Below are 22,742 nucleotides of genomic sequence, written 5' to 3' on the forward strand. Positions count from 1 at the left end.
CTCCCTCCAGGCCCCGCCTTTCCCTCCTCCCCCCGCCTGCGCACTGCGCGCTTTGTGCCCCCTCCCCTCGGCGCGTTTCGCTCCCACCATTTTGCGCTGTGATCGCAAGGTTTGTCGCGGGGCTGGGTTGTGTTCTCCTGCGCGCTCGGACTCGAGGCAAAACATCGAAGGGGCCTTGATGGCGGAGAGTCAATCAGCGGCCGGACTGGGGGATTTCACATCCCTTGGCGGGGCCGCGGCTTTCGGTTCGGAACCCGAGACGCGGCGGCTGAGCGAGCTGCGAGTCATCGACCTGCGGGCCGAGCTCAAGCGCCGTAACCTGGACAGCGGCGGCAACAAGAGCGTCCTCATGGAGCGGTTGAAAAAGGTAAGGCGAGCCCCGGCGGGGGGGGGGGAGGGGCGGGCGGTGCCATCCGGGTCCTTTGTCTTCGGCGCGCTTGGCGCGTGCGCGCTCGGGGCCGAACCTGGGGCCGCCGGCGGCCCTGAGGAGAGTGGGGCTGCAGCCGCTCCTTGCGCTGCGCCCCAGGGCCAGCCCCGGGAAGCCGCGGAGGGGTTGTTTGGCACCAGCGCGTCCCCTTCTTCGCACCGCTACGGAGCCCTTGCCCTTGCGGGGACGGGCAGCCCCACCGCTGCTTTGCTTTGTGACACCCGCCCACCCCCCAGCCGCTCCGTTGGAGCGCTGCTCACATTCCACTCGGCGGAATCCGAGATGGACCCGGCCTTCCCGTCGTTCCCTGACCCTGAGGTTCGCGCGTCCTTCTTCAGTTTTCTCTCTCATTCACACACACACGCGATTCTTTCCCATATCTTTCCTCGTGCTTCTCTACACGCTTCATAGAATGGGTCAAGTTGGAAGGGATCACAGTGGGTCATCTGGTCCATCCTCCGTGCTCCAGCAGGGCCATCCCGGAGCACCTAGCACACGATTGTGTCCTGACGGTTCTTGCATATCTCCAGTGAGGGAGACTCCACACCCTCTCTGGGCAATGTTCTGGTGTTCAGTCACTGTACAGGAAAGAATTTTTTCCTCATACTCAGGTGGAACTTTCTATGCATCAGTTTCTGCCCGTTGCTTCTTGTCCTATTGCTTGGCACCACCATACTTCACCTGACTCCATATCTCCTAACTGTCTGGAATGTATTTTTACAGACTTTCACGAGGCCAGAACAGTATAGTCGGTCCTGGCCCATTTATGGGTTCTAACAGGCCTGCACATTGAGAAAAGGTTGCTGTCAGATATGCCTGAGTTCCTGTAGCAGTCACTCTCAGTTTTATAGAGTTAAAGTAGTTCTTTGCTGAATAAGGAGCTTTGCTCCTCAGTCATAGCTTGATTTGGCTGCGGGGTTGTGTTAGACCTTACTATTTAGTGCTTCTGTCAGGTGATATGGCTGCCTGGCTGTATGACCTGAACTAGGGAGAGACACTAACAACAAATCCTTAAAAATGCAGTTGTAGTTTAACTTCAGTAGGCAGCAAAACACCGCATGGCCAGTCACTCATCTCTCACTTCTTACAGGATGGCGACTGGAAGTGGAAGGGTAAAAGTGAAAGTGAGAGTAAACTTGCGGATTGTGATAAAGACAGTTTAATAATTTTAAAAAATGCAAGGGTAAAAAAAGAGCAACATAGATGAAGAAAATTAATAAAAAAAAAAAACACAGGTGGTGTAAAAGAAAATAATTGCTTGCTGAGCCTGTCCCCAAGTAATGACAGCCCCACCGTCTTTCACCCACACCAGTTTTATTACTGAGCACATCATCGTATGGTCTGGAATATCCCTTTGGGCAGTTGGAGTCAGCTGTCTAGCTGTGTCCCTTCCCAATTCCTTGTGCACCCCCAGCCCTTTGCTGATGGGGCAGTGGGAGAAGCAGGGAAGGTCTTGACACTGGGTAAGCATTGCTCAGTAATAACTAAAACATCCATCCCGGTGTTATCAGCACTATTCTCAGCACAAATTCAAAACATAGCCCCATACCAGCTACTGTGAAGAGAATTAACTATCCCATCCAAAGCCAGTACAAATGCACACCAGCGAAGAATACAGTAGATGTCATACTGCTGTCTCCAATAGGCCATTGAGGATGAAGGAGGAGATCCTGATGAAATTCCTGTGGCCTCAGAACTGACCAACAAGAGAATACCAAAAAGAACTAGCAAAGGTATGGTGTCTGGACACTTACGGTTCCATTGTTTGCTTGTAGCTAGAACCTAGCATACAAAGTTGATGTCTTCTGTTTCATCAATTTAAAAAAAAAAAAGTGCTTTTTACCTTATGGAAAACGGTAAAACTCTGTTGCGTTAATGAGCAATAACAAGTTTAAATGATAATATGACACTTAACTGTACTTTGTTAGCAAGCCTTGAAACCTGTAGATGAGACTGTGAATTGCAGGTGTTTCTGTACTTGTGACCATGAGTGTAGAATTGGCTCAGGTACAGAGCAAGCAGCTGCAGCATAAGCTCCTGTGGAAAGCTCATTAGTGATTTCAGTACATTTTGGTTCCAAACATTAAATATTGTGTGTGCCGTGTTACACATGGTTTATTTTAATTGCTCATAGCCCATTCTTTAAAAATACATTCTGGAGAGAAACGGGCTGTTGAAGCTGCTTCTTTCAAGATAAAGGGACTGAAAATACAGAAAGAGCAGTTGTCTGAATAGCAATGTGAGTTTGCTGGTGAAAGTGATGTGTGTGCCCAGAATCTTGAAAGTGAACGCTAATTCTAAATCAGTTTAATTAAGAGAGGTTTTTTTCCTAACAATCTTCGAGTGTTATTTTTAAATGCAGCACCTTCTTAGACAGTGTTGTCTTTGTAGGTACTGAAGTGTAGTGGAATGAGACTGTAGCTGTAGAAAAATGTAGCCATGCTACTTACAGTTCATGCTCGTGCTGTTAGCTTCTATTGAGTGGCAAGTTGACCTCGGTTATATCCAGACAGACCCAGACTTCTGAATCAGTGTCTTAATGATTTCTTGTTGAAACAAGCTCAGTGTTAGATAATTCACCACAGATTAAACACATTACAAAATTTAGTGCTATGTCTCACTGCGGTGATACTGTTTTTAGGAAGAAAACTGGAAGAAGAAGGTATTGAAGACAATGGCCTAGAAGAAAACTCTAGAGATGGGCAGGTAAGTTGAAATCATGATTGCGGTTACTAAGAATATGCATCATTTAGCCCACAATAAGTACACGTTTAACCTTTTTCTTTCTGTAGGAGGATATTGAAGCGAGTCTGGATACCTTGCAGGATATTGACATGATGGATATTAGTGTATTAGATGAAGCTGAAATAGATAATGGCAGTGCTGTGGACTGCAGAGAGGATTATAGTCCTGATAATATTCTCGATTCTCTGTCTGATAATAAAGACAACATTGAAGCAGAAATGAAAGAACTTCCAGATCAGCTAACAGAAAATGAGGTGAGTAGAGGTCTTTGTAATTTTTCAGAAGATACTTAGTAAGTATATGGGCACATGAACAAGTTATTTCAGTCCAGTAGAATATAGGACATGAATGGGGTCTGAATTCTATTTCACATTAACTGCTCCTATGTCATACTCTTTTAAGTGGTAAATATTCTTGGTCTGATCAGAGGCTTGAAATGTTCACAGTAGACGGGTCACTGCCTTCATTGCGTTACAGTATCATCTTTACTTAACATGATAAGAGCCTGGAACTGAAAATACTGTATTAGTTTCCGTGTTCACTCTTCCCATTTATATGTTATTTGTCTTGAAGTGTATATATATATATTTTTTTCTGCCTAGTTGTCTAGTTAGTTATATATATGGAGAGGGAGAGAAATACATTTTCAACTCACAGGTAATTTGGAAATCTTTTCTGCAGAAATAATGCTCAGGTTCAAGGGAGTTATGTTGTTCTGCTTTCTCATAGAGATTAATAAAAGAAGAAGCAGAACTTCATATATTGCCCTGTTCTGACATATCCAGGCTTTTGACTTGGTTTTGAGGGCAACTTGCAATCTCATTTACAGATAGCACGATCTCCTGCTACTGAATGAATAGGGTAATCCATATGTTATGTTCAGTCCTCACATATTATCCTTCTTGGATCCTTGTGGGTTTTTTTCCTTTTGTGCCGTTCACTCACAGAACATACTGTCCTTCCTTGCCTCCTTAGGGTTCTTTTTCTTAATTATTTTAGGCCTGCATATCTGTCTCAATTTTTTTATCATTTACCTTCTGTCACGTGAAATGGGAGATTTTCTCACACCCTTTGTGTTTGACTGGCCTGTCAGTGCCCCAGGACAACTGAGACCCTTGTGCCCAAGCAGTCTGTCAGTGTCCTGTTGTGGGGACCCTTGACTGGACAGTCTGGATCAGAGGGTGGTTCAACGGAGCTGTTCCAGGTCACATGCCAACAGCGTGAGACAGACCCCCTCCCATGTCTCTTCAGTCAAGTATGGTACTTGCTACCAGCAACTGTTAGTGCCCTTGAAGGACTCACACTTAACAGTTTATGGAATAACACTATTAATATAATAGAAAACTGTGACAGGTTAAGGTTTGTGGATTGCTCGTGGTAGTATCTGGCTGCAAAGAAAAAGTAACATCCCAACAAGCTGTAATTCCTAACAAAAGCTGTCTCGAGTTAATCATTCAGTGGCACAGTAAGGGTCTTAGCCATAGACATCCCAATGGAGAAGACAGGTTCCACCCATCGACTGTTACAGTGGAGTCTTCCCTGGCTTTGCCCTTGGCTTTCCCAGGGCATTGACAGACCAATTGTCCTAGTTAGGACAGCTGAGATCAGTTCATCATGGTGGGTGTAACCCAAAACTGTATTCTATAGCCTTCCATGTCATTTCCCAGAAACTAGACTATTGTTGTCAATAGACTATTCGCACCCTCTGCCCATAGAGCATGGTGGGTGTAACCCAAAACTGTATTCTATAGCCTTCCATGTCATTTCCCAGAAACTAGACTATTGTTGTCAATAGACTATTCGCACCCTCTGCCCATAGAGCATGGTGGGTGTAACCCAAAACTGTATTCTATAGCCTTCCATGTCATTTCCCAGAAACTAGACTATTGTTGTCAATAGACTATTCGCACCCTCTGCCCATAGAGCATGGTGGGTGTAACCCAAAACTGTATTCTATAGCCTTCCATGTCATTTCCCAGAAACTAGACTATTGTTGTCAATAGACTATTCGCACCCTCTGCCCATAGAGCATGGTGGGTGTAACCCAAAACTGTATTCTATAGCCTTCCATGTCATTTCCCAGAAACTAGACTATTGTTGTCAATAGACTATTCGCACCCTCTGCCCATAGAGCATGGTGGGTGTAACCCAAAACTGTATTCTATAGCCTTCCATGTCATTTCCCAGAAACTAGACTATTGTTGTCAATAGACTATTCGCACCTTCTGCCCATAGAGCCTGACTCCTCAGGCTATAAACTAGGTGTTAAGAGGCCTGTGAGATAGGAGGATGTTTCTGTCCTCACACCCTTTGTGAACTCCCCGCCCTGAGGAGAGTACCAAGCATTCCTGCCTGAACTGGAGGATATATAATCTTGGAGTTTTGGAACATTTTTGAACCCACTCGTGGGATCCAGAGGACGGCTGCATCTCATCGCTCTCAACCAGACTTAGACCACCACTGGACTGCGATCACCAGTTCTGGCCAGACTGCAGCAGCTCTCCCACCAGCAGGTTCTTCCCCTCTCCCTTTACTTTGGACTCAAACAGGGCCCAAGGAACACCACTTTGTTCAGGCCCCAGGGTACTGGGTTACACATTTGGGTTTTTGTGGGTTGAGACCAATTGTTTGTTTGTATTATTGTACTTACTGTATTATTTTAATAAATTGTTATTCTGACTTATAATCTCTCCTTTGAGTTGGGTTCATTCCCCCTGCTGGTTAACTTTTAAACCAGCACACCAATCAAACACAAAGGATTTGAGAAAATCTCTCCTTTAATGTGACACCTTGGAACACAGTCATTCCAATGGCATCCAGTTAACCTGAAAGGCAATTTTGTGGTAATCTGTAAATTAAAGTTGTTGTGAGTTATGTAACCCGTGAGCTTTGGTTGTGTGTTACCATCAACTGTTAAGGAAGGAAGGAAGTTTTTGGGGATATGTTTTGGTTTTGTAGAAGTAGAAACCTAAGTCAGCCTTACTTGTACCTTTTTTTTTCATTTAGAAACTAAAGTTAAAAAGTGGGAAAATGGAGAAATACATTCGGTAACCACAGAAACGTGAAATAAATTTCTCCTCCAGATAAGAGTAACTTTGAGATAGACAATGTCATGTTGAAATTAAAATGAAAGGTTGTGGGAGAAAGATATTTAATCATCAAGAACATTTGTATGTTGCTGCTCATTCTTGGCCACAATCTGAAGTAGCAATTGAGACCTGTCAAATACTTAAAAATATTTCTTGTTTTCTTGACAGGGAAAATTAAATACAGGTGTATTCTCTGTAAGTTACTATTGGTAAGAAATTATATAATTCCTTTTTTACTCTTTTAGGAAGATTATGATGAAATTGAAAACAATTTAGAAGCCTCCTCTTCTGATTTAATTGAAATGAAGGTAAATTGAAAATGTAGATGTGTTTCAGATTGCTGTATTATCAGTATATCGTATTATTAGTTTTCACTCTGTTCCCACACTAAAAAAAGAAAATGTGACCATAATATGAAATTGTAATAGAATCCAAAACATACATAATCTTGCTCAGCATATAGTCTCTGAAATGAGAATGCCCTATTGATTTTTCCTACTTTCCAGTCAACTCTCAAGACTTCCTTCACTTTCATGACGAAAAAAAAAGATCTTATACTGTTGATTTTTTCTTTCTCCCGCTGATTGTTTAAAATAGCAGCTGGGATTGTTTTTTCTCTGTAGTTGGTGTGGTAGTACATAAAGATACTTTATTGGTCTCTTTAAAATTCAGAGTTAGTGATGAGAATGCAGTTGTGGCTGATATTTTGATCCAGTTTTCATGTGCCAGTAAAATTACCTATATAAAATACTCAGTTCCAGTGAATGGTGAAAAAAAGAGCTAGATGTAGTAGGCGAATTTGTGTAGTTTTCAATCTTGAGATTGGGCAGGGAGTTGCTATTATTCTCTGTTAGAAAATACATTTTATAAAATCCTCATTCTGTGTTGTTTTTTTTCCCCAAACAGAAAATGGAGAGGCTGCACTTGGAGCCAGGTACTGTTAAAGAAAAACATATTCCTGTCTTTTCAACTAATACTTTTTAAACCATTAACTATTAAAAAACCAAGCAAAAAACCCATAATTTGCATTATTTTTATGATGGACAACCCAGATCATGCAGGGTCATAGAGATTGGAAACCCAATCATATCCCCAGATCTGTGAAGTGATGCTTGTCATCTTTGAAATATTTCCAGTGAAATGAAATGGTTTAAAAACCTGTTAAACTACATAAGTGGATTTAGAGAAGTTAATCACAGTTTAAAAGCTAAATATTCTACTTGTAAACAGATCTTGTGATATTGCACACACCTTAACTGTTACTAAGTAGTGGACAGTGAAAGCAGTAAAAAGATATTCTAGGGCACTAAAATGTAAAGATTAGTTACTGGATACAGAAGAAAGAAGAGTTTCTTCATGGAAATTTCATACAGATACTTTTCACTTTCTGGACTGCAAACACACTCATGCACCATCAGAAGATGCCCAGTTCTCATGTTGGACTGTCTGCTAAAAGAATTTCGCAGAAATTTAAAAATTGAACTCTCAGTGCCTTGATACGTTCAGTTAAGCATCTTGGACTCGAAGCTAACTAGAGAAGAAACAGAGCTGAAGGATTTAATGAAGAATATGGAGGATGAGCCAGAAGTTTTTTGTTAAATCTGTGGGGGCGTTTTTCTTCCCTGTTATCGTTTTAGGGCTGATTTGGTAGTTTGTCAGAAAGCAGTTAGCATAGTACTTTTAACACTGTGTACATTAGGGTTTTCCAATCTCTGTGTAGCTTAGAAGTTCTCTTGGTGTTAGTGTGGCAGCCATGCCAGTTCCACATTTGTGATTGCTGTATTTCCCTGGTGATTAAATCTTGTGCCATTCTATTCCTGTTAAATCCGTAGAAAATGAGAAAATACTCGACATTTTGGGGGAAACTTGTAAATCTGAAGTACTTAACGAAGAAACTTCCGAAGTGGAGCGGCCACATGCACAGGAAGCAAGTATCGCGGTGCCAGGCAAGAGGCTGGCGGAGGAAGAGGACGCTCTTGCTGCCGCTCAGTTGGAGGAAGATGCTTTAGATTTGGACAGCAAATCGGCACAAGCTATGGCAAGGAAGGAAGCAAAGCGTTTAGTTGTAGCAAAAGGGGAGACATGTGAACAGACACTAGAGGAAGAGAAGCCGGACTCTGAATCTTTAGTAGTAGAGACCCTAAGCGATCAGAGTAGCAAACGCTCCCAAGGCCTGGAAGCCTCTAGTGGGGAAACAGCGGCAAAAGGCGCAGGTCCTGAAGCCAAAGATAGCAAAGAAGATGCCAAGAGAACAGAAGACAAAGCTAATTCTGAGGAATCCCCTGCTACTAAAGAGTCCTCAGCCAGTGAGGGCGGTGATCAGAAAAAGAGGTTTGTTTTTTCTCCGTTATAGACCAGATGCTATCTTTTATCGTTGGTCGTTAAGTGATGCGAATAAGCTGTTTCCTTCAATTGGCCACCGAGACTGATGAAATTGTAGCCTATTCCTAAAGAGTGTGTTTTATTTCTCCATGTGCAGATGTTTTTAATTTTTTTTTTTAAACACAATGGGTTTGATTTCTTTCCTTCCTCAACCTTCAAAGGTTGTTTTCCCAAATTACTCTTATTTGTAATCATCTTCTTAATGTAAGTCTGTTTAAGAATCTGACTTCATTATTTCTTGTCAGATTTCTTAAATCAAGTATACAGAGGTGTGTTTTCATTTGCGAGGTATTTTCTGGTAGGTATTTAATTTTAGCTTTTTTCATAATTTATATTTATTCACTTTTGTTTCTGACTTGAATAATATGATGTTTTGTCTCTAGCCCTGTTGAGGAGGACAGAGATGCAAAGATAATCTCAAAAGATGAGAAAGGTATGTTTGTTTTCAAAAGTAGAACTTTAATGATTGCTTGGATAAGTGTATTGGATGGGGTATTTCAGCAGGAGAAGCATAGCAGTCTGCAGTTGTTAAATAGTATAAATTCACCTCTTTCTGGATTTTCTTTATTCATAGAAGAATAAGTATTTTCCTTTTATGCATTTTTTAAGAATGTCTGCATTGCACCCTTTTGCTTGTAACTTGATCTTTAAAGATAGACATTAATAGATGGCAAATATGTCTTTTATGGCACTGAAGATGCTTACTACCAGCTGTTAGTGAGTCAAGAACCTTTTGTAATTGTTTTTGCTTTACTATGCACTTGTGATTCTTCAGACCATCTTCTGTTTTGCTGAAGTAATTTGGGATCTAGTATTCACATATTAGAATGCCAGGAAAACTTACAGCTTCATGTTGTCTTCAAATTTGATTGATTTTATTAAATCTTTGTCCATGCAAATCCTATTTGTGGTGCAAATGGGCATCAGAAGCAAGAAAAAAATTTCTTGATCAGCAGTCATGTGCCCGCTTCTTCTTTTCCTTGTGCTTCTTCCTTTTAATACATCAGGCAGCTGAGTCTGCAACTCATCCCACCTTTCTGTTCTCTTCTACCTGACCAGGGCAGAAAATTTAGAACTGACTGTTAACATTATTTTTACACACTGCAGGCAGGTAGTTCAACACTTTTAATAATAAGCAAGAAACTCATTGTGAGGTCTCTACTGACTGGACAGGAAGAATTTGTTTGGTTTTAGTTGGGTTTTACAACACAGACTCAACTCAGTGTCACTGCTTTTTCCAGGATCCAGGGTTATACCTATTTGTGCAAGCTACTGGGCCTCACTGTGAGCTTCATTAGGGTCTACTCACCCTAAAGTCTGTAGTCTTGTGTTCTCTTATTTCAGAATATTTGAAGAAGTGTTTTGTGCATGCTGTTGTTTACCTGAGGACTTGAGTATATTTTTCTTGTGGACTGAGAAAACTTTTCTTGAACTTTGCATTTAAAACAGCCTTCAGGAACCTGAGTGTCTGATAACCACCTTGCTCCTGCATACCTTTCTACAAAGGATGTGATGTGTTCTGTGACATTGGTTTTAGTCATTTTCTGACTTAGTGAACAGCAGTGGTGAGAGTTAGCTGCTTGATTACGTGGCATTCTCTACATGCAGAGCAAAATTATTGAGCCAGGATTCTGGTGCCAGTGTAACTGCCGGTAGTCATTTTGAAATCACAGAAGTGTTGTGGAGTAAAAGCATCAAAGCCTAAGGCTCAGCTCTTTAAAACACCAAGACAACGTATCTCCCATGTGTTTGCATGCATGACATACCTTAGTCCAGGCACTTCTTGAGATAGATGATGGCAGGTGTATATCTATTCTCTTTTATACAAAAGACCTCTTTTTTGTTTGGGGTTTTTTTTTAAGAGGTTGATACAAATGATTGCATCCTTCCCTAGGAAACTTGTGTAAATACTAACAGCTGTGATCTCAGCACTAAGCTCATACTTGCGACAATGACAAAAGTTATCGGGAAGTAAAAGATGGAAAGACACCTAAATAAAATAAATAAAATTCTGGAAAGGTTCTGGAAAAAATATCTTCCCTCAATAAAAGCAATTCTGTGAAATTCCATATATCACCAAAAAATAAAAAGGCATATGGAAGCAGATAGCTGAAGTGAAAGCTTCCCTCCATTCATTGAAGCCTTGGAAATGAACACTGCCAAGACTGATAAAAGGACAATAAAGACATTTCAAAGGAGACTGGAAACAGTATCCTTACCTAAGTGCTTCATGCTGAAATGCAAACACTGAAACTTTGAGTACAGGTCAAACACTTTTTAATCACTAGACGTTGGGTTTTCAGACTTTACAAGTTCATAAACATTTAAAAAGTCATCTTTCTAGTTTAGATGCAAAATTGGACAGGTGTTCTATAGTTCTTGCGTGGCTAAAGCAAACTAGGTCTTTTCAAACTCCTGTTAATAAAGTCAGACTTCATATTTGAACTGTGGGATCTGTGTGGGCAGAAATAGGAGAGCAGTTTTCTTGGTTTTTTAATGGTGAATGTCTGTCCTTGAGAGGTATAGTTATTCTGCATCCCATCATCATTCCTTTGGAGTTCAGGAGATAAGGAGGGCAAGACGTGAGCATAAGTGGTTGCTAACAACTCTTGCAGGTCTTCTATGTTTTCTAGTTAGTGCAAAATTACTATCTATCCAGGTACATTTTGAAAAACCTCTGTTACTTCAGGGGTACCCTCGTCAAGTTGCTTTCTTGAAGAATGATATAACATACTTCCGTATCAACACTTGTAGTTCTATCCAAGTTTTGGGACTTGTAATGCTACTTGCCTTCAGGAATGCAAATCATGGGAGGAGAATGTTACACATTGCATTTACTTGGTCTATGATGTTAAAAAATTAAAAATTTGTGATATTGTTCCTTTTTAATTCAGAAGTAGTTGTTAATTAGAATTTTGGCTATGTTCTGGGTTTTGTTTTCCTAATCAGGTCGCACTGCTAGCAGTTCCGGTAGAAACTTCTGGGTGAGTGGACTGGCTTCCACTACCAGAGCTACAGATTTGAAGAATCTGTTTAGCAAGTATGGAAAGGTAAGAGGTTATTTTCGTTTGGTTTGTTGTTGAGGGTTTTTTTGCTTGAAACTGTTAATAAGACTTCTTAAGCCCTTGTCACTGAAAGTACCAGTGAAAGGAATCCAATTATCAAAAATATTGTGGGATATCAAGGAAAAAATCGTGGAAGTATGCACTGAATGACTGAGGGTTTTTTATTCAGTTGCTTGCTTCCAAAAAAACCATAAAATTCCATTTGCAGTCCTTTATTTGAAAGTCAGTAACTGTTTACACATACTTTTGTCTCCTGTGCAGTAGTATTGTGTCTTTACCCATTGAAAATTCACTGTCAGTGGTGCATTTAATGTTTATAAAAAACTGCCTTAGGACTAGGGAAAATATGCAGGAAGTGTTGAAACACAGTTATTGGGGAATATCTTAAGAATTGCCCTGGTATCTGAAGTTTTATTTTTATGTAGAGTTGGCAGTTGCTTTAGAAAGCACTTGTTTGGATGGCTTGGGATATCAGGAGGGGTTGTTTGGTTTTTTTGGCAGGGGAAGTCCTGCTGTTGTTATTAATGACAGACAAAATGGTAAGTTAAACCTTCCTGTCAGTTGGAAAATGGAAAGAGCTAGTTTAATAGAAGACTTAGAGACAGCAGTAAGGATTTTTGTAAGACGTTTGAAGCCTATTTAAAGATTACTATCAGGAGATTGTAGTAAAAGAAAACTGTATGTACAAGCAATCTGCCACTGAATATTTTACCAGTGAAAATACTCTGGAACTTAAATATGACCTTACAAATAGGTACAAAAACGGATTAAGTGTAGCAAAGCTTTGAGGTTTTTCTTCAGGTCATGAGACTAGTAAAACCCTTTTAATGCTTCTCATAACAATAAAAATGCAATGCTTTCCTTCCATTTATTTGCTTAGAATTCTATCTGGTAACCTAGAACATTGATCATAGAGATGTGCCACAAAATTTTAAATGTAACTAAAAACTAAGCGACAGCAAAGCTAGTATTTGCCTCTAGATAGATGCCATGGTACTATTTAGTCCTTTAAATAAAATGACAGTTATTTTCTTTAGAGTATTAGCAGAGGCAGAGCTCCCTAGAAGTAAATGTACATGTGCAGTAAATCAAATGCATGGAAGTAGGTTCTTCATCCAGCTGTACTTTAAAATACGACATTTCTGTGAAATATGGTTGATTTCTGTAATGCAAAGTGAGCTGTACTATTGAATATATGAACATAAGTAAACACCATTTATGTGGGCTTTTTCAAGCTCTACTTTTTGAGGAAACCTCCTGTTTCTTAAAGAAGATAGATAACATGGTTGGTCTGCCTCACCACTGACATGTAAGCATTTTTTTGAGGGAAGATGGGACTTAGCAGTTGAGCTAGCATTAGCATGTAGGTGGAAATTGGCTTTAAAACTTCTATTGTATTGTTTTTTACTCTTTTACATTTGAACAAAGTGGTGTTGTTTATGTAAAGTTAGACGACTTTTTTTTTTTTTATTTTTTGTCCCCTTGTGGTCTTTCTCCAGAAAAGAATTCAGTCTTTGGCTGTCATCTATTGATGCAGCTTTTGTAGTGTTTCACTGACAACAGAAGCATCGTTGCAACACTCCTTTGTGTTTGTTAATCTCTTAACAACAGAAGTTTCCTGAATGATAATGGGCAGGAATTAAAAAGGGTAGAAAGCTTGCAGTTCTTGCTTGTTACAGTGAGTGTAACACCTCTTTATTTTGGAAAGGTGGTGGGTGCAAAAGTGGTCACCAATGCTCGAAGTCCTGGTGCTCGCTGCTATGGCTTTGTTACAATGTCTACTGCCGAGGAAGCAACAAAATGTATCACCCATCTCCACAAAACAGAGTTACATGGGAAAATAATTTCTGTAGAAAAAGTGAGTACTTATCCTCAAAGATAACAAGTTCCCATCAGATTGTACAAATGATCGAGACCACATTCTCAGCTGATCATGTGCAAAATAAATTTCAGGCAAAAAATGAACCTGCTGGGAAGAAGACAAGTGAAAAAAAAGAGAATGAAGCAAAGAGAGAAACAGTCAGTGAGAGGTACTGTTATAAAAATTCTCTGTCCAAAGGTGTTTTGCTGTTCTTCAGTCTATGTTGATGTCAGGGAAAACAAAGTTACAGTAAGAGTAAAACATTTCTGTGGCAAACATTCAAAAAGAGGAGTACCTGCATTTTTTTAACTTTTTCTATAAGATAAACTTCTGTTGATGTTCGGTGCCTAGTTTAACATGTTTCTGTTATGTGCTTTAAGGTTTCAAGCATACCTTTTAATTTAGGTGTGTTTAGGTTTTAGTAACAATTGTGGTGCTTTCATGTCTTAAATCTATAGGAAAGACCGTTTAAAGATTTTGATCTGTATGTCACTGTTTTTTCATTACTTTTTGTCTCTCATTGGAATAGGGTCTCCTCCAGTGATGGTGGTCACAAACAGTTAAAAGAGAGTTGTCCAAAATCCTGTTTCCAGAACATGTTCCTCTGCAGCACTATGCTTTTTCTCTCTGGCATTACTGGCAGTCACTGAATAAGACACTAGGAGAGTGAATAAAACACTAAGACCTTTGCTTCGGTTGTCTTCTTGAGGCATAACTTGTGTTAAATGCTATTTACTGAGAACTTTTTGCTTTTATTTCAGCTAGTTGCCTGACAAAAATGGTTCACATTGGCACTTCTTAATTGTCACATTGTTTAAGAAACTTTGTGGGTATTAAGCACATCATAGTGTGAATTTTTCCTCATTCTTCCAGTTGAGATTCCTGAATCAAGTGTTTTGACAACTGCACTGGATGGTCTGGATGTCTTGTTTTCTGGTGTAGGATGTTGTGGAAGGAAACATTTGGAAATCTAATTGTGACTGTTATCACATCAGAATTCTACCTTTTTAGTGTGTTGCTAGCATTCTGCTTGAATTTCCTTTTCTCTTAATCTGTATTAGTCTAACCTATATCAATATCTATCTATAGACCTGGCAGTGGTAAAAGGGATGAAAAATCTGACCAAAAAGATGATCCTAAAAAGATAGAAGACAAAGATGAAAAGGAAAAAAAAGATAAAGATGAACAGAAGTCTGGTTCATCAGATCAACCTAAAACTATTAAGTCAGGTAATTTGGCTACTGTTGTTTCATAGAGTAAAATATATGTTGATGTATGAATATTTAATTTTAAGTAGTTCTTTCCAAAGAACTGCCAATGTTCTAGGATTGTTTCTGATTCTTAGTTGGAAATCCAGAATGTATAAGGGGGAGGGTGTTTTGGGGGGAGATGTTTGACATTTTGTCATCCTTGAAAGAAGCACTTGGAGTAGGTGTAGTGAAATAATTGGTTTTGAAGAGAGGGTTAGATGTCCGTTTTCACATTTTAGAGAACATAACTTCTAGCAGAGCAATGAGTTTGGTGTAGGTTGTGTAGTCTGATTGTTTTTTCCACCTCTGATTTTTTTAGGAAGTAAAGGAACAGAGAGAACAGTAGTAATGGATAAATCCAAAGGAGAACCTGTTATTAGTGTGAAAACATCAACTACATCAAAAGACAGAGTGAGTAATGTTTCTGTGTGGGAAATATTTTCCTTAGAAACAAATACTAAATCCTGCTAGGCTACATGTAACCCACACTTGTCTTGCCAGTTTGTCCAATTAGAGTTTCTATAACATGGATTTACATCTTAATTAGTAAAATACTTTTTGTTCAGCTGATACTATATTCAGCAATCAAATCCTGCCAAACAAATGTGGGAAGGTATTACTGTGTTAATACATGGCGTGTCTGCAATGTTAAAAAAAGAACAACTTTTTTGAAAAATGCAGGGACCAAGCTTTCAGATATGATAGTACAAATGGAAACAGAGCTTAGAGCATTGTTTGTAATAGTTGTCCTTTAATAAATTAAGTTTCTCTACTTCAATATTAAATACAGAGCATTAAGAGCCAAGATCGCAAATCAGAGAGCAGAGAGAGACAAGGCATTGTGCCATTTGACAAAATTAAAGCACAGCGAAAAATGAGGGAGGCAGAGCAGCGCCGGTAAGAGCAACTATGAAATTGTTTGACATTTTTTAACCTATAATGCATATTTTATTTTCATTTTAATTAAAACGACTAAGAGATAAGAGGATTTCAGGGGGGTTTTTTCACTTGCAACTTGTTAAATGTTTCTGGGTCACATATCTATTGAACTTAATTCGGGTATTTATTTATTTTGGGTGGGGTTTTATTTTTGTTTTCATGATGTTTAATACAGGATAAAGGTCATAATGGCCATCCTTCAAATTCCTTGCTAAAACTGTGACTTGAATTCCATGTTTTCCACACATTACAAAACTTTTATTCCTCACCTAAAAGTAGTTGAATTAACCAGGAGAAAAATGCTTTTGTCATTCTTAATGGAGAGGAAGTTTGTCTCTCATAGTTAGATTTCTGAGCTTGAGTGAAGTCATTATCCAGCATACCATTCTGGCTTTCTTGACAGAAATAAAATATTCTTCACAGATACTTTATTTCAGTATAAGAAGTGAGCTCTGGGCATTTGGATTCAAATTCCCCTGACCATATGGAATTATTTGCCCCCACAGGTGGGTTTTGTGGGAGTAATATGATCGGTCTCTTAATACAAGTAATTCCTGTGTACACTGAGTGTCTTCCCTCCATGCCCTCCCTCCCATACCCTTCCCAGGTATAATTTCAAGGAGCTGAACAGTCACTGTGCTATTAATTTTTAACGCTTCTTTTTCTTCTTTTTGTTTTTCTTTTTAACTTCCTTTATTTGTTGAAGTATTACATCTGTAACCTTTTGTTTCTGTTAAAATAGCACACGTGAGCGTCGGGAGAGACAGCAGCACCTACAGACTATCCGTGAACGAGAAGAAAGGGAGAGGCTTGAGATTGCTCGGGAGAGACTGGAAATTGAAAGGCAGCGTCTTGAACGAGAACGGATGGAAAGGGAAAGACTGGAAAGAGAACGAATGCACATAGAGCATGAAAGGAGAAGAGAACAAGACCGCATTCAGCGAGAAAGAGAAGAGCTGCGGCGCCAGCATGAGCAACTGCGCTATGAACAGGAACGTCGGTCTGCAATGAGGAGACCATATGACATAGATGGCAGGTGAAGCCAGCAAATACAGATTATGCAAGTGGGAGACATTGCTGCCAGGTTCTGTCTCATCAGCCTGGGCTATAAAAAGCCATACATATGCTCTCAGCTTCCATCAGTCAGCAGTTGTTGACTGCATTGAGCTGACTGTGTTTAAGACCCCTAGTCAAGCTATCCTCTCTAAGGTTTTTCAACTCCATTTTGAACTTAATTACCCTTCTTTTAGTTTGCGCTAGTTTGCACTTTAGTTTGGAAAGGGGAACAATATCAAAAGTCATTATCTGGACTAAAATGACTACGTTCTTTTCTCAGGAGGGATGATCCGTACTGGCCAGAGGCAAAACGAATGGCAATGAATGATAGGTATCACTCAGATTTCAGTCGCCAGGATCGCTTCCATGACTTTGATCACAGAGACCGTGGTCGTTACCAAGAGCATTCAATAGACAGGTTGGTGTCTTACCTCCACTGTATTGCCTGAAATCGAAAGACAAAAGACTGTATTTAATGTCACATTTTGCTGCCTTTTACTGTGTGCTTGGTTTGCATTTTATTTTTCAAGTGTGGTTTAGTGGCTGTGGACCTTTTTGTCTACAACCATGAAGAGATCTGTATTGTGCAATGAGTTGAAGCTTCTGGCAGGCTTGTTCATAGTTTTTTTTTTTTACAGTGCTGTTTCACATACTTGTAGGATTCTGAAAAATTTCTAAATAATTTGAAGGCACCTAGCATTTTAACAAGAATATTCTGGTTTATACCTCAGGACTAACTGGTTTTCCAGGAATCCAAAATGTGCCATTGTTTTCATATATTCCAGCTGTTTGTGCCTTTTGTAGATGTTGGCCCTATGAGAAAGTAAGATTTTTTTCATCTGTGTTTATAGATAGATGGATTTTTATAAACTGCTGTATGTTTTACTACCACAATCTGATTCTAATTGTCTGCTTATAGGAGAGATGGATCGAGGACAATTATGGGAGATCGGGATGGACAAGTGAGTTGCTTTATAGAGCTATGGAAACATCTTAACATCTTATAACCTGTTTTTTTTATAGTGTGTGTCAGATTAAATTTCAGTAGTTGAGAATTACATGATATCTCCCAAAATACGTATCAACAATCAGATTATCTTATTTACTTCAATAAGATGAAATTCAATTCAAAGACTTGTTTATTATAAAATATATAGTTATTCTGATAGAAATCAAAACAAGTGAATTGCTTCAAAATAGAGTCTTCCAAATGATGGCGTAGAAGAGGCAGAGGTACAAAGTATACCTCTATGAGGTTACGTGGAAATAACGGCAAAATTAGTAGAGATGTTTGCACTTTTTGAAGGCTGGAAGAAAGACCTTCAGGGCACATTCAAGCAGTGAGAGATTAAGAGTCAGGAAATGCTCAAGTGCCCTTTACTGATGGTTAAGCTGTGAGATTTGGAGGGACCTGGATATTCTGGAGAGTTGAGCAGAGGGGAATATCATTAGGTTCAACAACAGGAAATGCTAAGTCCTGCTCCTGGGGAGGAATAACCCTGTGCAGCGATACATGCTTGGGACCAAGCAGACCAAAAGCAGTTCTGCAGAGAAGGACCTTGGCGCTGTGGTGGACAGCAAGCTGATGAGTCAGCATTGCACCCTCCTGGCAAAGAAAGCCAGTAGCATCCAGGGAAGCGTTAGTAAAAGTATTCCTAGAAGGTCAAGGCCTTTTTACTCAGCACCTGTCTGATGTTCTGTGCCTAGTGCTGGGCTCCTCAGTACAAGAAGCTTATTGGAGTAAGTGCAGTAGGGCCTAGAGAATCTTCTGTATGAGGAGAGGCTGAGAGCTACAACTGTTCAGCAAGGAGAAGAGAAGGCTGAGGGTTTGTCTTATCAATAGGCATTAATACTTGATGGGAGAGAGGATATGGGGAGGATGTAGCCAGGTGCTGCTCAGTGGTGCCCACCGACAAGACGAGTCAATGAGTGCAAACTTAAACACGTGAAATTCCATCTAAAGTTAATACAAATCACCTTTAACTGTGAAGATGGTCAAACACTGGAACAGTTTGCATGGAGAACTTGGCTCTAGCTGTGAAGAAATTTAAAACCTAGGGAGGGAGAATCTTCTAGGCAGCCTGCCCTGGCTGATCCTGCTTGAGCAGGAGGGTTGGACTAGATGATCTCAGGATGTCCCTTCCATCCTAAATGACTCTGTGATTGAGTAATTACAGCTGAGCAACTTTAAGCAATTAACAAGTCTGTTTTGTGCAGTCCTGTAAGTGTTCTTTGCCTTTTAGCATTACCCAGATGAGCGCCACGGAGGACCAGACCGTCACTCACGAGACTCTCGAGAAAGTTGGGGTAGCTATGGATCTGACAGAAGAATGAGTGAAAGTAGAGGGATACCCCCACAGTCACGGTTAGTACACTTAACTGAAAATACATTTTCTTGTGCATCAAAGGAATATTTCCATATGTGGAAGTAGGATGCAGTTTTTGGAAGTACAATTCTTTCTTTCCAAAATTAACCCCGAGTGTGTTGGATGGACTGCAAGTGAGTATCTCGTTCAGCTTGCCTTGTCCATCAAAACATGCATCTTGGCATGAATTTTTTTTTAATAACCACACATCTTAAAGTCTTCATCCTTTCCATTAATTTTAACTAACATTCCTATCAAAGCTTGCTGTTTTCAGGATAGTGGTTCTTCTCTGATATCTTTTTTTCATATCTGTCATCTTATTTGGTTTGAGCAGAAGGATTCTACTGAGATTTGACTTAACAGATACCAGTATAAATATAAGATTTGCATGCACCTTCGTAAAGTATTTAAGTTTGTGACTTAGTTTCTGTACTCGAATCTATTTTGTGTGCTCTGGCTCATGTGAGAAGATATGAATTTCATACCTTCACAGGGATGGACGTGACTGGGGAGATCACAGTCGAAAGTTTGAAGGACATCAAGATCGTTCCTGGCAGAGCAGTGTGGATGGAGGAATGATAGGACGGGATCATGAGAGATGGCAAGGTATGCTTCTTGCACAACAATTCATTAGTTGTGCTATGTAAAGAAGAAAAATTACAGGCATTATCACTGAAGTAAAACTATTACTGTAGATATAAAGGAAGCATTTGAACTTTTTTAGGTGGAGGTAGAGGCAGACCTGGCCATGTGATGCATCGTGGAGGCATGTCAGGGTAAGGAACTTTGAAAGGAGAGAAGTGTGTGTTTGTTTTCCTTCTAAGGGACATTTCTTTTAAATAGAAACTGGCCAGAGAAACATTTTATGGGAGTATCGGTTATTTAATTAGTTACTTAAATGTCAAGGAATAATAAAATATTCCCATGGGTTTCATGTAGTATATCTAATGGAAGAGTGAGAAATCACACAAAAAATTGTGGAAGAACACCTGTACTAGCAACCTGACCACCAGAGTCACAAGAGAACATTAAAATGTCTGAATCACTTTCTAGGCGTGGCAGTTTCATGCAAGGTGGCAATCAAAGTCAGATCATGCATGGAGGAGGAATGCAAGGAGAAGGATTTGCTGGCCAGGAGAGAGCAAACAGACCGAATGATCCTCGTTTCAACCGTCGCTACTGATTGTGTTTAATTTTTAATGCAAGGTGGCAAGTGAAACAAATCTGTTACCCAGGGTTACTATTAATTGTAACTTATGGGCCACTGTAATTTTTTTTAAGCTGCTGCCGTATTATGTCACTCAATCCAATGTGAATTCATTTGTTTTGTAAAGTGTTGTTCATATCCCATTTAAAATGTTTGTTAATGAAGCATTCCATTTTCCATAAACGCCAGTTTACAATTAATTGCTTTGTTTGAGCAGTCCCTGTAAAACTAATTTATTCAGCTCTGTGTTAAACCGTGTAACTTTCAAAGATGAAGTGTCAAAATGCCTCACAGGTGTCCCTTTGCACTTTCAGTAGCACACAACTCCCAGAAATACACTGAAATACTGTGTTACCTTAGACCTGTCAAAATTAAGTAGACTATATGCCACCATAAGAGAACCTTAGAAGATTGCAGTTGTCAAAGTTTGAACACCCTGCCACTGTAAAATTGACATAGGATATTGTAGGACAAGTGGTGAATAATTTTTTTTTCATCTTGTCTCACGTTGGTAGGTACTGTGCAGTATAATACCCTACAGTCTCTGAAAAAGAAGTTACATACTGAATGAGCAGCACAGTTTCTGTATAGACAGCACAGAGGTGCTTGTGAACCTCTTCCAAGTGTGTATCAGAATCATTTTATTTAGCTTCTGATAGATCAGGGTAGTCCAAAACTCCATCAGTTTCAGGGCAGTAATTTTACTTAGCGGTCCATAATTTCTTTAAAAGACTAGTAACAGCCATTGGCTGTGCTTAAGCATCATTTTATGAATGTGTTGAGAACTAACGTGATCATGACATGATCTGTCACTTTGTTGTATCCAAATTATAATTTGTCTTTGTGCAGTCATCTCTGGAGCAACATGGCCTCAGCATTAACCACCAAGGATGGCTTTTATGATGGCAAGAGGAAAAAAATCCTGTTCCTTTCATTTGTAGGCTCATTTGGGTTTTTTCCATCTTCAGAGATGGGGTTTTTATCAGTTGCCTGAAGATATTTTTTCATACATCCATAGAGAAGGCACATCACAATGTTGAATCTTTAGAGAGCAATCATCAAAGGGCAAAAAAGTGGTTCAGATCATGAAAAGCACAGAGGAGAACTAAAGTTCTAAGCGTACCAGAGGTGCAATATTCTACCTATTTGTACACAGTGTGCTTTGTTCAAAGTGATTACATTTTGTAGCAAAAGCTAGAAAGATGAAGACTCTAGATGACAGTGTCAGAATTTTCTTAATGGGAGGTTTGGCCTGATGAGATGGAAGTTATGACTTGTAAAAATTAAACAGTGCTCTGGAAAATCAAGTCCTCTCTTTTACCAAAGCTCAGTGACAGGGTAGTCAATGGCAGACTGAGCTTTCCATGCAGACTGACTCTTAACTCTAATTTGAGGGAAGAGAGGTGTATTCCCGTAAACCCACATTCCCAGTGCGTCCCAAGCTGAGCTATGTTATGAGACGTGCTGCTTTTCAAAGCCAGTTGCCTAAGCTGCAGCAAGCTTACTATACAGGGGCTGTAAAATGGCAGACAGCTCCTGTCTCATAGCTGGAGTTTAACTTCTTGTCCCCAGCAGCCAGCCTGCATAAGCAGCCCTGCACAAGTATCTTAGCACCATTATTTTCTGAGGTGTGTACATGGGTAGCTATGACAGAAACTCCTGCAAGAAAAGCTGTGCTGCTTCAAAGGCAGTTGACATTGGGAAGTTAAGGAAGAAATGGGATATAGATAGAGGTTATCAAGGTTCTAGAATGAGGTGAAGGATCTGGCACCTGCACAATAGAGAACTCCAACGTTTACCATCTTCCATCTGGACCATAGATTTGGACCCATCCCTCAGGAATTAACTTAAGCACTTTTTAAAGCTATTTATACCTTAGTCAAATCCTCTAAAATCTCTTGGCAGTTGGTTTCATCATATGTTTGTTAAAAAAGGAAACAAAACTGCAAATCCTTCATTCTCGTGTTTTAAATCTGACTCCTAATTTGAGTAAGCACTCATCCTGCTCTCCCGACCTACCACTGCCTGTTTCCTGTTCTATAGTTGTGCCTCAGCTCATTCTGTAACTAGCATAGACTAGAACAATGCAACTGTTATTAGCACATCAGTGTAGAAGAAATGACAGCCCTGCTGCCAGCAGCGAGGTCAATCCCTGTCCCTGGTTTTAGAAGCATGAGCAGCAGCTCTGGGACAGAGACTCAAGAACAGAGAGGTTACAAGCTGTGCATTCACAATAACCCATCTGATATACACACAGACGCTTCCAGTGAGGAGGGAACAGAATCATACTGATGCTGTGCCATGATATAACGACTTCACCAACCTCCATGCTACAATCCCATCACAAAGGGTTAA

At 39.9% G+C, this 22,742-nt stretch overlaps 1 protein-coding gene across 1 annotated transcript; it reads left to right on the forward strand.

The window, feature by feature from the left end:
- Positions 1–20: 20 nt before the first annotated feature.
- LOC127481594 (scaffold attachment factor B1-like) lies at positions 21–20,627 on the forward strand. The gene is made up of 21 exons (XM_051811032.1): positions 21–367; positions 2,073–2,160; positions 3,069–3,133; positions 3,220–3,426; positions 6,507–6,569; positions 7,168–7,195; positions 8,094–8,592; positions 9,027–9,076; positions 11,593–11,693; positions 13,417–13,566; positions 13,662–13,738; positions 14,659–14,798; positions 15,139–15,230; positions 15,610–15,716; positions 16,501–16,794; positions 17,095–17,232; positions 17,734–17,776; positions 19,058–19,179; positions 19,674–19,786; positions 19,905–19,956; positions 20,234–20,627. The coding sequence occupies exons 1-21, from the start codon at positions 179–181 to the stop codon at positions 20,361–20,363; spliced, it is 2,748 nt and encodes a 915-aa protein (XP_051666992.1). The 5' UTR covers positions 21–178; the 3' UTR covers positions 20,364–20,627.
- Positions 20,628–22,742: the final 2,115 nt, after the last annotated feature.

This window comes from Manacus candei, unplaced genomic scaffold (assembly GCF_025592945.1).
Source record: "Manacus candei isolate 608988 ecotype Guabito, Panama unplaced genomic scaffold, ASM2559294v1 h1tg000080l, whole genome shotgun sequence".
In the NCBI taxonomy this organism is placed as follows: Eukaryota; Metazoa; Chordata; class Aves; order Passeriformes; family Pipridae; genus Manacus; species Manacus candei.